Below are 15094 nucleotides of genomic sequence, written 5' to 3' on the forward strand. Positions count from 1 at the left end.
CCCAAAGTAGTGCTATATGCATTCCTTAGCCTGGCCTCCTAGTGACTGATAATTGGAGCTGCTGATCCACTTCCCTGGAATGAGGCTTTTCCGGGGAATGTGTGAAGTATTCATTTTCAGCAAGTGGGTGGAACAGGATAAAGGAGCAGTCTCCAGAATGAGGTCTCAAGGTGTTAACTTTTTTGGTGGGTTTCCAAGCTTGATGATTTCAGCTGCAAAACTATTTTAATATGTGAAATAGATTTAATTTCCTTTTTGAACAAAACCCCCTATTTACATTTTGTGGTTATTTTAAGTCCTTGCCATCTGCTCGGCCATCTTCTCTCTCATTCCTGGACTGGGATAATCTAAAGACAGTGAGTGCGGCCTTGCGGGGTGGTAGACTGCCTTCTTCTCTGCCCACTCTCCTCCCCTGCCTGTTTGAAGATGAGAAAGCCTTTGGATCAGCCATTCCTCCTCTCTTATCCGCCCCCCTCCCCCACCCCCCATTCTACATTCAAATTTCTCAGTCAGAATAGCTAATGTACACTTTTTGATCTTTAAGTTTTTTTTAAGATACCTGATCGTAATTAATCTAAAACTGATGTCACTCCAAAAATTTTGGAGAGTAAATAAATTATGGTACAGAGATGGATCTTAAAAGATTTATATTAGGCTAAGAATGATTTTAGTTGGAAATAATGACTTTCTGTCAGATGATTAGTTTGTTATGGATAGGGACAGAATGCTTCCTCTTTGTAGCTTGTAGTTTATTCTTCAGGCATAGGAGTAGGAAAATCTTATTTTCAATCCAGTCTAATTCATACTGTATTTGCATATATTAAACATTTTGTAATCTTTAAATCATTTTCGTATTTCTTTTGTCTTTTGACCTTCCTAAGTAACCTATGAGAGAGAGCCAGAAAATTCTCCCTAAAAAATAAGTCATATATTTTCCAGTACAGGGAAATTTTCACCTATGGAGGCATTCAGTGTGGATCAGGAATGCAATTTGTAGAATTGGTATGATTTTATAGGCTATTTTGTCTAACTTAATCATTTCACCTTGTTTACCTCAGTTTCCTCATCTGTAAAATGAGCTGAAATAGGAATTGCAAAGCATTCTAGCACCTTTGCCTGGAAAACCTTGAAAGGGGTCAGACACAACTTAAAGGAATGAATGGCAATTTTAGAAATGGAGGATCCTTAAAGAGATTATCATGCCTTTCTGAAACAATGAGTTTCTTACCTCCTTAAGACCTGAGAGGAATGAAATGACCCACAAACTAAACTGGTGATCCTTAATAATATTGCAATGAATTTCACATATGTAGTATACTTGTGAAAGGGATTATTTAACCCTATTTGGGAGATAGATTGTGCTTTCCTTGGCATCCTTTTTATATATCCCCATCTATAACTAAGAATAGAATGGATTTTGCCATGGGGATGATGGAATGTTTTGTTGCCCTAAAGCACATGTGCCTTGTGAAGGCATATGAAGGGGCTGATTATCTTTGGCTTTCTTCTCTTAAGTCTCCACCTAGCCCTACTGACCTCTGCTGGCTATCTTTTCTTTCCTGTCGTTGCAGTGTATTGTCAGAATTTTGCCCCAAGCTTTAAGGAGAGTGAAATGAATGTTATAGCTGCAGACATGTGCACCAATGCTCGTCGAGTTCGCAAACGCTGGCTACCCAAGATCAAGTCCATGCTGCCCGAGGGGATGGAGATGTATCGAACCGTCATGGGCTCCACAACTGCCAGTGTGCCCCTTGAGCCTGAGTTCCAGGCCACAACAGCCCAAGTATTTGAGCAGAGAATCTACGCAGAGCGGAGGAATGATGCCGCCACCATTGTGGCTCTGAGAACTAACACAGTCAACGTAGACCTGAGCAGTGCTTCCAACCCTCCGTTCGAGCCAAGCGAAGAGGCCGATGGTGCTGGCTCGGTCATCCAGGAGGTGGCTGGGCCAGAGCCCCTGCCCTCGGATAGCCAAAGCACTCCCCAATCTTTCGAACAAGGTCCTGCCAGCACCAGCAGGCCAGAGACACCAGTGAGAAGACAAGATGGTACTTATGGAGGGACTTTGTAAAGATACCTAAAGAAAAGGAAAAAAAAAATCTGTGACTTATAAGGGATCTAAATACTAAAGCTGCTTGCATGCATACTAATACGAAAAAAAAAATGTGATCAAGCCACTTACCTACTGAACTGCTACTGTTGCCTGAAAAAAATGTGATTTTTATTCTGCTTGTATTTAAAATTTATGAAGGAAATAATCGCATTCGTTATACTGTAAATGATTAGGTCAGTGACGGCCTATTTAAAAGAGAGTTCCTGGGCTCTATTTTTTTTTTTTTTTTTTTTTGATACTCCTGAGGTTAGACTCTAAACTTGTAGCTTTTCTCCCCCCTTCCTTACAAGGGGATGGGGTGAAGGAGGACTGAGACATCCCCTCCCATGGTTCCTGCACCCAGGTCCTTTCCATCCCTTTCTTCCCAGCATAGAACTAAAGCCATTTGTTAATTCCTCCTTGCTCTATAGAAGGTTGTGACACAACTGAGGAGGCAAACGTTTTGGATGGTTAGAGAATGTCTGGCAGTTCAAGGACCCACAGGACTTGGCAGATGGTTGACTGGAGGCACTTCATTTAACACTCCATTCCTTACTAGTAGTGGCCCTCATCTTGAGGGTCTTTGAGTGCTTCAGCTGGGGGTGGATGTTGGGGTTGGGAAGATTGGGGGGAGAGCAGAGAACTTTCCCCAGGAAGCCTCCCTAAGTCCTCTGTCCCCCCCGTCCCCCAACTGAGACTCTCCTTCAGTGTCAGCATTAGCCATGGTTCCATATTTGTGTTTCTCATGCATGTGCTTTAGGGGGGGATCACAACAGCAGGGTATAGAGGGTGGTCGTGGGTATTATTGGTATTTGCTTATTAGGACATATTGGTTGGCACTGGTTGGTGTATGTGAGTGAATGTGTGGAGACTTCCCATTGTTCTTATTGGTCCCCTCCCTATTGGATCCGTATTTCTCTTCCTACTGAATGAGGTACCACTCAATAGAGCCCTCAGTGAGTTAGTCTTCTGAGTTGGTTCTTATTACTCCTTCCCTCACCTCCTCCTCTTCCCCCTGAAAACAAAAAACAAAACAAAAAACCTGTGCATTCTTTCTCTTCTCATCCCTCAACATGAAACCCCATTTTCATGAATCTGAGGGACCATTTGCTTGGTGGTGGTCACCCCAGAGGACTTGGGGGAGCCATGATGAGTATAGGAGCTAGCTGAGTGGTAGAAATGGTCAATGACATGGCCCTTCTTACAGTCCACTTTGAGCTCCCATGATCTCTTTAAGAGTGAGTTTAATTTGAAGAGATGGACTCCAGAGAATCTCCTTCCTCCAACAGGAGGAAGTAAGAAAGAGCAGGCATCAAAAGGAATAGCTCATCTCTTACTTTTCTTTTTCATGTGGAATTGTTTTGTGACTGTCCTGGAGCTATTTGAATTCTGTAGGTCAAGCTCTGTGATAAAAAGGAAAACTTCACTTCCCAATTTCTTTGTCTTCCGTTCTCCCACCCTTAAATAGACCAAATTTTTGGGAATGAAGCTTAGCCTTGTTTGTTGTCCACTCTTTTTTGGTGAAACGTGACCATTAGCTTTAAGAAGTAGAGAGCTTTTTCCAGTGTATCAATTGTTACTGATAGCCAGACTACATGGCTTCCTATGACCTCTGCAGCAGGAGGAAGTTGAGAGAGGCAGGGACTGGGTTGGGAAAGTCAAAGAAAGGGCCAGAATTAGGGAGAGGAAAAATGTCTCTCTGACATGAATCCTTGTCTCCCATTTCTTTTTGAGGAGGTCTTCCATTGCTAGTACTCCCACTAGAGGGCAGTTGGCTTGCCCTCTACTGGGATTCTTTGGCCAGGAAACAAGATAATCCTTTGCCTGTGTAGATTCCCCAGCTCAGGGGATCTGGAATGTGTGTAGGTGTTTGTGGAAGTAGTGACAGTGAGATGGGGCTAGTGCTCTGTGGAGAGATCCATGAGTCCTCGTGGGTAGGGGAGAACACAGCCCCCCTTCTCTTTTTTTTTTCTCTTCTCCCCTCCTCCCCCCTCACCTCCCCACTTCTTGGTGTGTCCCCCTCTCCCCCCCTTTTTTTTTTTCCCTCCCTTACTCCCTCCCACCACTACTATGGATCCTAAAGAACAGCATGGTTTTGACTGAATCCAATGCTCAATATGTGCCAATATTTTCTCTCCATCATAATTACTGCCTTGAGGTTACATGGCTAATTAGGTGTAAGTGTATGTCCAATTGTGTGGGATTCAGAAATGGGAATAGGAATATAAGCAGAAACTGGATTGGTGAGTGATCATACTGTGTTACCTGTGTTGTAGCCAATGGGGATCCTATGGTGTTTATAAAGAAGAAATACCAGATCGTTTCCCTGGTATGAAAGTGGTATTTAATACTAGCATTGTTGATGCTTTTAAGGTGAAGGTAGTAATGGGCAGAATGTTGTGAAAAGTCAATGCAAGAGACTGTTGTTTTACTTTAATTTTCTGAGATTGAAATATGCTCTCTTGGCAATTCAGTTTTTTAAAGCAAGGGAAAAATAATTAGTGCAAAATCCACACAAATAGTCACTGGTCTGTGACTTCCTTTGTGTTTGTGGTTCACAGCACTTTGGTTTTTCTTTTCTTTGGAGGATGCAGAATATTCCCCTCCTCCTTGTCCCAATGAAAAATAGGGTCCAGGGTGCAGCTTTCCCATCTTGGGTCATTGTTTATTTAGCCAGATATTTGACACTTTATCTTTCATAGAAAATGCTCACTTGCTTTCTTCCTGCCTGCCCCCCAAATCTCTTCCCTACTTCATATGCCTTCATATTTAAATAAAAACAACCCACATACTTGGGTTTTTACTTCATCTCCCATCCTGGGCAGTTACGCATTTCCAGAGTTTTTCCAGTAGATTCTGACAGCCTTCTTATGGGGAAGGAGGAAAGGACAGGCTTTTCATTTTTCATATTCCTGTCTTTTTTTTTTTTTTTTGCAGATTCTAATACCCCTCTAAAAATGAACCAAGCTTAGAAGAAGAGAGGGCCTTTTCAGCTCAAGATGTCACTTTATCTTATTTATTAACATACAGCTTTTAAGCAGGATTCACATTATCCTTTGATTCTTGAACATTATTTCCACTTCCTACTTGTGTGGCTGAGATCATAAAAACAGTTTAAATCGATCTCAACAACGCTGGCATCCTTGCTTTGCCCCTATCTTCTGTATGAAGTCTCTTATACCCTGCCTTCTCTTAAATGCTCAGAAAGTCTGAATCTTTATTCTTTTCTATCATCAGTGGAGCTATGTGGGATAGGAAATCCTATGGGGTACTATATAAGCTATCATCAGCTATTCAGTTCTAGTGCCCCAGTCAGTGTGGTGAGTACATGCAGGCTTCTGAGCTTTTCAGCTCTTTGGTTACTCATGAGTAACTCTATGCTCAATGCTCTATGCTCATCTTCTTCTCATCATTAGCCCCTCCCGCCCTTTTAGGAGCTCAGGCTATCATTTTCCTTTCAGGGCCCCAGGCATTGGGAATAGGAATCATTTGAAAGAGTTCTAGAAGACTTGCCCAAGCATGGGAAAAAATATGACTCAGTTATGGTTAAGTCGTGAATAGGTTGGGAAATCAAAATCCCCATTCTTGTACACGTGTAAGGGAATACATGGTTATTTTTGCCAAATATTTTTGAGGCTACTGAAGGGGATCTGAGACTTTAAGGGGGGAAAGAGTCTTAGGTCATGTGAAGTGTGTAATGTTGGATGCATGTCTAGGCTTAGAGATAGAAGTCCTTTCCTCTGGGTTGGACTGGCATGTATTTTAAGAACAAAGGAAATGGGTTACTATATTTTTCTTTTCTGCTTCTAGGGTGAGAGTCTAAGGATAATTTCCAGTCTACAATGTCCTTAAAACTATCCCCTATTCTTTCATTTTTTTAAGTAAGTTAAAGCTTTTCCATTTCATTCCTGCCACAATGGCGCTTTTAATTTTGAGTTTTTCTTGAGAAACATTCAGAACTGAGAGATGTGATATTTAGGTGAATGAAAAGAATTTTATCCATCAAGAAACCATCATAAGAAAAATCCAAGATGGTGGTCACACCCAAGAGACCCAAGAATGGATAAAGCTGTGGAGTTATAAATAGTGGCTGATTTGAGCAGAATAGGTGAAAGATTAATGATTATATCAGAGAAGACTGTAGGTTGCACAGATAAAATTTATCTATTTTTTTATATCTAGCACAACTTCCTAGTTTTTCTTTTTTCATTTTCCTTTTTCTTTGTGTGGGTTTTTTTTTGGGGGGGGGTTCTGGGTTAAGACAGAATTTGTTACAACTTTTAAAATGTGAATGGGTTTTGAGCTCTCCCTTTTTCTCTGGGTCAGGGTGAGTGTTTTGCACTAATGTTTCCTGTGTGTAGAGGATTAATGATATGTTTGAAAATGTATATGGGATGATGATTGTATCCTTTGAGGAAAACCAATCCCTGAAGATACTGAATGTAAAGTGAAACCGAAGCAGTCCTTGGCTTTCATGGGGCTTTCCAGAGTGCCTTAGAATTTTTTGGATCATTTTTTCCCAAGGAAAACATATTTTCAAAATCAGACCATGTTTCCCTCTTCTTTGTTTACAACACTATCAATTCCAGAATCGGGGGCTGCTTTGTCATGTGAATATGAAACTTCATTTATTTAGATCTGCTAGAACAAAAGAGGAAAAAAAACCCTCAGTATTTATGATATGTCTGCACCTTTATTCTTACATTTGACTATTAGCAATATGCATATAATATATCTATATTCTATTATATACCTAAATTATATCAAGCACCTTTTTGAGGAATAAAATTTTTTAAAAGGTAGACTGAACAGAGTTTGAGCTAAAGTTAACGTGCAGTTGCCACAATAGGCCAGACATCTGCTCCTGTCCTAATTGATGTAACCAAGGACTCAAAAGTCAGTCTCAAAATCACTAGGGCATTGATATCAGGACATTGCTCACTTAGGCCCACCATGTGCTGGACCCCTGTGCAATTCTTGGTTGAACACAAGATTGTAAAAGGGCACAGAGGGAACAGCTGGACCAGTGGTGAGCAAACACTAAATCACAATTGTCCATTAAAGATAGCAGATACTGCTGGCTTTGTGTTGAGGTTCTCTCCGAACTTGAATTCTCTCTATTGTTTTCTGCCCTGTCTCTGGTGTTGCCTGAGAGGTCTGTTTGTGTTTGTTCTTAGGTTTTTTTAGGGGTGTGTGTGTTTTCTCCCTCTTAACTTTGGTGTAGGATCTGTGAAAAAAAGGGCGAGTAGAGGGCAAATGGGAGTGGAAACTCTAATCTTTGGAGCCCTACTTATTTGTATGTAAGATTTTGTGTGTATGTTTATAGGTATGTGTGGGTGCATGTGTGTGCTTCTGTGTCTCTGTGATAACAGAGGCAGGATAGTGTGCCTCTGTCTGTTCTCTTTAATTGTGTATTATGAAAAACTTGTCCATCTACCCAATCCCCTCCTTTTTTTGTGATTCTCTGTGTTATAGTGTCAAAGGCTTGGATTGGGATTCTCCCCTAAAATAATAATAATCTGGGTTTTGGGGTCATAACTTATTGAGTATGTGTTTATTTTTCTTTCCTAGATTCTTTTTCAGTATTCATATTTAGTGCGATGATGAAGGTGCTGGATAAAAATTTTGAGATCAAGGAGCATGGGGAAAGGTTAGACAATAGTAACAGAACCTTTCTGTCCCCATCCCTTTAAGGGTTTAGAGAACCTTATATGGGTAGCCTTAATAGTTGATTCCGTTGTCCCATTGAGACCAAGTATTTCTAATCCTTTGGGTTGGTTAAGGAAGGCTCCTAGTCCTGGGCTTGTCAGTCCATCTAGGGGAGTGATAAAGGTGAACTGTGATGGGGCTCAGGCTTTTTGACAGCCCATTATATTTGGAATTGCTTCCCTATTTAACCCATGTTTAAAGGACCATAGCTTTCTAGATAGGTTACTCTGTGAGGCCCTGCTGCCTCTCCCCAGTCATTTTATCGTTCGGGTTCTGTTCAGATGGATTATTTTTATGGAAATCGCTTGCTGCAAGTGGGGAAGGGCCTATGGCCCATTAACCAACTGAAAACGCAGAGACAACCTCTGTTTGCTTCCACTGGCAGTAAATCGTAAACACAGAATTGAGAGTTCATAGCTGTCTTGGGCTTTAACTACTGTTTCAAAATGTCCCTGCTGTATAAATTTGTCATTATGTCAGTGAGCAAGCCCCAAATGTGTGTATTACCATACCAGAGATATTCAGGGCTGGGTACAAGATGTTTCTAAAATTGAAAAGGCTTTTTCCCCCTTTTTTTAATAAAAAGGGAAAAAAATATTATGCAGAAATCTAAAGCACTCAAATTGGAAAACCTTCTCATGTTCTGATCAGTTGCTTCCATTGTCAGCATTTTGCACATGATTGTGATTTTTATGTCAAAAAAGGCCAAAACTTGCAATACTATTTTTAGCAGACAAAAAAAATCCTAATGTATAAATATTTTTGACTTGAAGATTTGGATGGCACTTGACTCAAATAGAACATTAATCCTTTGGACAGAATGTTTGGGAAAAAGAGACTTTAAAAAGTAGATGGTTGCTTTTAAAATTTAAAAAAAAAATGGAGTCTGTTTAGGGTAGTAAAGTAGTACTGTAATTCATGACTGTTAAAAAAAAATTTGAGTATAATAAATTGTTCCTACTCTGGATGGGCACTTTCACAATGCCACAGAGTCACATTTCAGCCACAAAAAATGCTAGTTTTTTGTTTTTGTTTTTTAAGAACAGAAAAAAAAGTTTTGTTGTTTCTTCACAAGTATTTATATGTTGTTACTCTGTATAGTTAAGACTGTTACTTTTTAGCCATGGCTGACATACCAGTAACTAAAATGACATTGAACAGCCGACCAAGGAAACCCCGAGAGTTTGAAGTGTGCTCATAGCTGTCTCCATCAGATGCAAAATCCATGAAGGAGGATATGATCATTAATTGTAAAACGCTTTGTAAAATTCACATTTACAAAATAATAAAGTCGATTCCAATTCAAACTTCCTTCTAGGGCTGCTGGCCCTTGTGCTGGTTTTTATTTTGTTCCTGGGGGACTGGTGGAGAGAAATTGGGAGCCTTGAAGATATCCATTGTTGGAGAAATTGGCTTTCAGTCCCTGAAACTTCTCCTAAGTCTGTAATTGGGCTTTTGCAAGAACTGGGCAGAGTGGGTGGAGTGTTAACATGGGATAAAGAAAAAAGGAAAAAAGTGGGAAATACTGCTTCTTGAATATTATCACAAGTTCAGGTTCAGGACAAGAAGGATTCTGCTGCTAGCAATAGAACCAGATAGAGAAATGCAGACAGCAAAGGAGTGACTTGTGGGGGACAAATGGGATGCTGCCATCACTCCATTAACCCAAATCTGGGGTAGGGGCTTGGAGGAGCAGGGACATATACACTTTTAATTGATATTTTTCTTCAGAATTTGGTAAACTACCTCATTTTGGTCTGTTCATTTTAACCCATTTCTAGACATCCCTAGAGCATATACCATTTGGAGAAGTTGAGAATTTGGGAAAAGAATGAATATAATCTTGATATCTTCAGCCCAGGAAAACTGAGTTTTGTTTAGAAGGCTGAAATTTATGCTACAACTGAAGTCCTTCATTATTTTTATATGGATCCTTTTGGCTTTTGATGAAACTTCTGCTCCCTCCCCTTTGATGTTTTTCCTTCTCTCCTTTCCACCCCCATCCACCCTGCCAATTGATGATAAATATCAGTTTTGGAGGAGAGTGAAAATAAAGATTTTTTTCCAATTTATTGACAGCCCCTCTTTCCTCTTCTCCCCCTCCCCTGAAATCTCAGTGGTCTCCAGTTTAAGAATCATTATCCAACATTAATGAGTCAAGGAGATGCTTCTCATTTTTAGCTATATTGTAGAGTGGACTTTGTCAGTGATTTCTTGTGTTATCTTGGGGAAGTCGGTCTTGTCTCACCATATCTTACCCTCACGATTAAAATAATCCTGCCCTACCAGTTTATCCAGGATATTTGTCAGATCAAATGAAACCTTTTCTTGTACAGGAGAAGGTTTTTAGCCTGTTGAAGGTGTTGATCTTGTCAATGAAAGATGCCCAGAAAAGCCAAGTTGTTAAATGCTGTCACTACCCTTTGCTGCATAGCTTCCTATGGGACCATTGTTTTGTAACACTGGACATCCACTGGAAATGTCAATAGCATAGCTACCCATTGAGCAGCTATCCTGGTTACTCTGTAGCTGTGGTCTTTGGAATTATGGGCCACCTATCCTATCCTATGCTTCTGTTTTTTCTACTCATTTAATTGTGTATGCTAATGACCAGTGTGAATAAACATCCAAAAAAAAAATAGAAAATATCATTTGTGAAATTGCAGTCTTTTTAATGTACCTGACATGAAAATCCACTCAGCAACTTGTTAAAAGTTCTCATAGGATTTTATATAGAAGAGGTTATGAACAAAATGAAGAAGTAACTTTACATAAGGCACCAGGAGTAGGAAATATGAAGTAGATTTAGGTGAGCAATAGGATTACAAGGAAAAGAAAGGAATATACCATGAAGCCTAAATATGCTGTTAACTTGACAGGTTAGCTAATAAGAGAAAGACCATATAATAGCATTTTACAAACACGGAGCTCCATTTTGTTTTAGTACTCTGTTCAACTGTTTTACCTCTCCTGTGCATTTGGTCTAGGAAAAAGGTGAATACTTTTCTCCTTTCCCATGATGATTTTTTTTTTTTTTTGGTAATTTGTCATTTATGGCAAGATGATATTCATAGATCACAAGTTTCTTCAGCAATATCTCAATGATTAGACTTAAAAATACTGTTATGAATATCTCATTTGATCTTCATATTAATCCTGTATATTAATGAACAATAGGCATAATTAATTCAATGACAATGAAGCCACTTGAGGTCTCAGAAATCTCACAATGAGTTAGTAATAGATCCTGTACTAAAATCCATTTCCCCTTAAGAGAGGTAGAGTCTGATTGTGGGTATTTGTCCTAGTAAGATTTATGGTCTTGGTTGAAGTTGGCATAAGCTAGATAGGTTACTTGTTCTCCCACCCCCCTCCCCCAAGAGGTCAGGGAGAGGAAATTATTTCCAGTTAAATTAATACCAAATTTTGTACTGTCCCTTTTTGTTTAACAATAAGTAATCTCACTTCTTCCTCTTGTTAGGTTTTGACTTGGGCAATAATTGCACCACTGAAATTAAGTGCACAAAAGTCTTCTGGTCCCTTTCAACCTCAGAGGTCAAAACAAATGTTAAGACCTAATCTGTCCTTCCCAGACTGCTTAATGTCCGTTCACAAAAAGAAATGTACTCTTAATTCTTCCCTCACCTCCTTGAGGTTAAAATTTAAATTAGCTTTAGGATTGTTTGGGTAGAAGAGACCTATCCAAATTGACTACTCAAAGATCACTCATAAAAAGCAGATTTATTTATTAGAAATTAGAGACATGGACCCCATCCTGGTCTGTGAGCCAAATTTCACAGCAGGACAGAGCCACTCCCTTGAAAATGTTCACAGTTTTTGTACATTTCAGACAAAGAACCCCCAAAATCCCACCTTCTATATGGTTTGTTTGGTCACATAAGTCTCTATTCCCCATTTGGTCAGTGGAATGTAGTAGACAAGGTGATGTATAGCTTTCTCACCATGCGTCCTCCTTTGAACAATGGAATATAGTCCAGGCCTTACCTAAAATCACATACTTCCTAAACTGAGGCCTTTAAGGCTTTAGCTAACAGTCTCTGATTAAGGAATGCTCTCTATATACATTCTTCATCTTTCAAGATTCTGTCCACGACCCACCCCCTTTATGAAGTCCTCCCTAATCCAGCCCACATTGATTTAGCTCAATGGTATCATTGACCTGCAATGCTTCAATATGTGATGGCATCATGGATACAAACACTGGCAGATTCAGGAAGATTTAATTTTAACTTTGATACATACTGACCAATTGTCGCCAAACAAGTCATTTAACCCAACAGAGAAGATGCTGTTCTATATTGATGGAGAAAGTTCCCCACTGGGAGCTGCTTATATTAGAAAAATCATAATCCTAGACCCACAACTCCCAAAATGCCACACCTAGTTTTTCTGCGTTTTAATGTTTTAATTTAATTGCTTCTTACAGCTACTGTAAATTTGGGAGGATGGGAATCTATTTTCATGTCTTTAAAATGCAATTTCCCAACAGCACAGGGAACATAATAGCCAAATACTTCTGTAAATTAAAAGAGCACCCAACCTGGCCCACCCCCAGCAAAACTCATATTGGTATCCCCAAATCCCAAGAGCTTCCACATTTTGGCAGCCGGAAGGGGCTTTTGGATTGTCTAGTCTGACTCTCATTTTAGAGCTAAGAAAATGGAAATGGAGCAAATGCAGTAATGGCAGAGCAAGAGCTTAAAGAGGAGCCTTTCCCACTCAAATCCAATGCACTTTCTATGTCCTATTAATGTTTCCTGGATTATCTCATTGAGTATTATCTGTGTTCTTCTTTTCCCCTTCCATTCTTACAAGTGATTTTTTTTTTTTCCTACCTCAGGGTAGATAAGTGATTTGCTAGAAAGGGACTATTTTAAGATTTAAATGTATCTGTGTCCCCCTTTATATTCAGATTCCATCTATTCCTATGCAAATATGTCCTTCTACACATCACTTAATATTTTGTAAAAACCAATGCAGCACTGGGGGTCTTATATCCTTCCTTCATTATCAATATTTGGGAGGCCCACCGTTTTCTGATGGCACATTTTGTGGATGATATGTAATCACTTCTTGAGAGGATAAATCATCACTGGCAACAAACTACAATGTACTTAACTCTCTAGGTCTTAGAAAGCATCTGATCAAACAAAAAACAAACACCCTCTCTTCCCCCACCATCACCTTTCCTAGGACACAGCTCACTTTTGTATGTATATGTGTGGGGCAAAGCTCAGGTCTCCCTTCACTCTGAGGTGTTAGAAACCACCGATAAGAATTGACTAAAGAGATCCAAGGTATTTCAAGAGCTTCTGAAGGTCCAACCTTCATCCTGTGTGGAAAAGGTGAAGATCAAGGAGATTAAATCCTTTCCAATTTCTCCAGTCATGGCCTAGGATAATGGGAAACAGACAGTTAGACTTCCTAACCTGGATTGCTGATGGGCTGTTCCTTCCCTCCCACCCTACCCCTCTCCCATTCCCCTACCTCCAAATCTCAAGTTTTTATGAAATGTTGATCTCCAAAGAAAAATTTAGAGGAAGAAGAGAAGAGGGTCATAGATAAAGTCTGAAAGACCCTAATATCTGAGGGCAATGGTTTTCTTTGATTAAGCAAATGTGGCCCTAAAAAAATTAAGTTGTAGAGATCCTGAAGTATCTGTGATTATAACAGGACAATTTGGAGCTAGAAATCCCTGGGTTTCCAAAGAAAGGAGGAATAAGTACTGCTAGAGAGAAGAGGACCAGCCAGGAAATACTCCTTGAATGCAGACTAAATTTTCTCTTCCTGTTCTAATAGTACTTAGCACAGGACACACCCAGGAGCAAGCAGGAGCAATAATGATAATAAAAAATGGGAATTGTAATTGCATTGGTCAGATGTTTCTTCCAATATTACTATCTATACTTTCTCCTCCTTTGCAGCAATTGTTCATCTTTCCCCATAAGTTCACCACAGTCGGGCAACAGAAGAAAGGAACAAATCAAGAGGAAAGGAAGATCATCTTCACTTTCTCTTGAACTCAAAAGGATACCAATGGGGTATATGATTCCAAGTCCGACACTCTCTACTAAATCACCTTGACTCCCACTTCAGTAATGAGTGATTTCTTGTTCATTAAAGTAGAATTACTTTCATTTTGGGGATGTTGTTTGCTGTTTTCCATATCTAGAGACTAATTGCTTTTTTTTTTTTTTTTTTTTTTTTTTACTCAGCAAAAGAATTCATGAAAGATGGGCATGATGGTTCTGTATAATCTGCAATTCTTTGGTCCTTTATTTATTCCTTCATTTCTGATCTGTATTTTCCAACATCTCTCACCTCGAAGTCATTCAATATCAAAAGAATATATTGATTTAATTTAAAAGGTTTTATTGAGTTCTTTGCAAAATTTCTTTATCTTTTCATTCTCTGTATTAGATGTTGGTGCATGAATTGTAATTACTTTTATGGGAGACTTTTTTGCATATACTTATGTGCATTATAATACAAGTCTTTATTTGCTTTATATGTGTGTATGTGTGTGTATATCTATTTCTCATGATATTAGGTCCTTGAAAGGAGGACTATTTCATGATTATGTCCAGTGCCAGGAAGCTAAGTACTTGTTGAAGATAACATGCCCTGGAATTGTTTCTTATTGCCTTGGGGTGCATGATAAAAACCAGTTCCATCAATTCTTTTATTTACCTATCAAGAAGAACTCATAACCATCCTTCTGTGTAGCTATAACTCTTCTTTCTTCATGCCTTTTTCCCCCCCTGCAGTGGAAGTATGAAGATCAACATGATTCAATTCTTTTAGTAGTGTGTCCCCTTGTTGGTCATTGAAAAACGTCTCACATTTGGAGAACCAATTTTCTTAAATCCTTTAAGTTTTAAATTCATACAATCTAAAAATTGTATGATTCTTAATGTATTTACCCCATTTTCTGCCACTTTGCTACTGTCATTACTATAACAGAAAAGATCATACAAGATTGAGGGGCAATTTGTTTTTCTTTCTTTCATGGTTTTTTTATACTCAGAGAAGATGATGATCAGGGTGTTAAATTTCCTTTTCTCATATCAGAGAGAGAAAAAGAAACATCCTATCATCTTTAGTCAAATTTTGATTATGTATAGACATCTCAGCATCCTGCTGTTCTTTAATATGAATGGTCTACTTACATCTTCTCATTTCTCTTCATTTACCTTCTCTCCCCTTCTTCTAGTACTTTCCTATTCCCACCCCACTCCCATTACTTCCCTCCTCATTAATTCCCTTAATATT

General features: G+C 39.2%; 1 protein-coding gene across 3 annotated transcripts in view; it reads left to right on the top strand.

Annotated features, from left to right (window-relative positions):
- The window catches only part of NACC2 (NACC family member 2), a 123918-nt gene extending 114806 nt beyond the window's left edge, over window positions 1-9112 (top strand). For all 3 annotated transcript variants that reach the window (XM_051980347.1, XM_051980348.1, XM_051980349.1), the window contains one exon: window positions 1572-9112. In XM_051980347.1, coding sequence (XP_051836307.1) covers window positions 1572-2071 — 500 coding nt within the window. In that variant the 3' untranslated portion in view covers window positions 2072-9112. The remainder of the gene's footprint in view (window positions 1-1571) is intronic.
- The last annotated feature ends 5982 nt before the right edge of the window (window positions 9113-15094 follow it).

Source organism: Antechinus flavipes, chromosome 2 (assembly GCF_016432865.1).
Source record: "Antechinus flavipes isolate AdamAnt ecotype Samford, QLD, Australia chromosome 2, AdamAnt_v2, whole genome shotgun sequence".
NCBI classification, from domain to species: domain Eukaryota; kingdom Metazoa; phylum Chordata; class Mammalia; order Dasyuromorphia; family Dasyuridae; genus Antechinus; species Antechinus flavipes.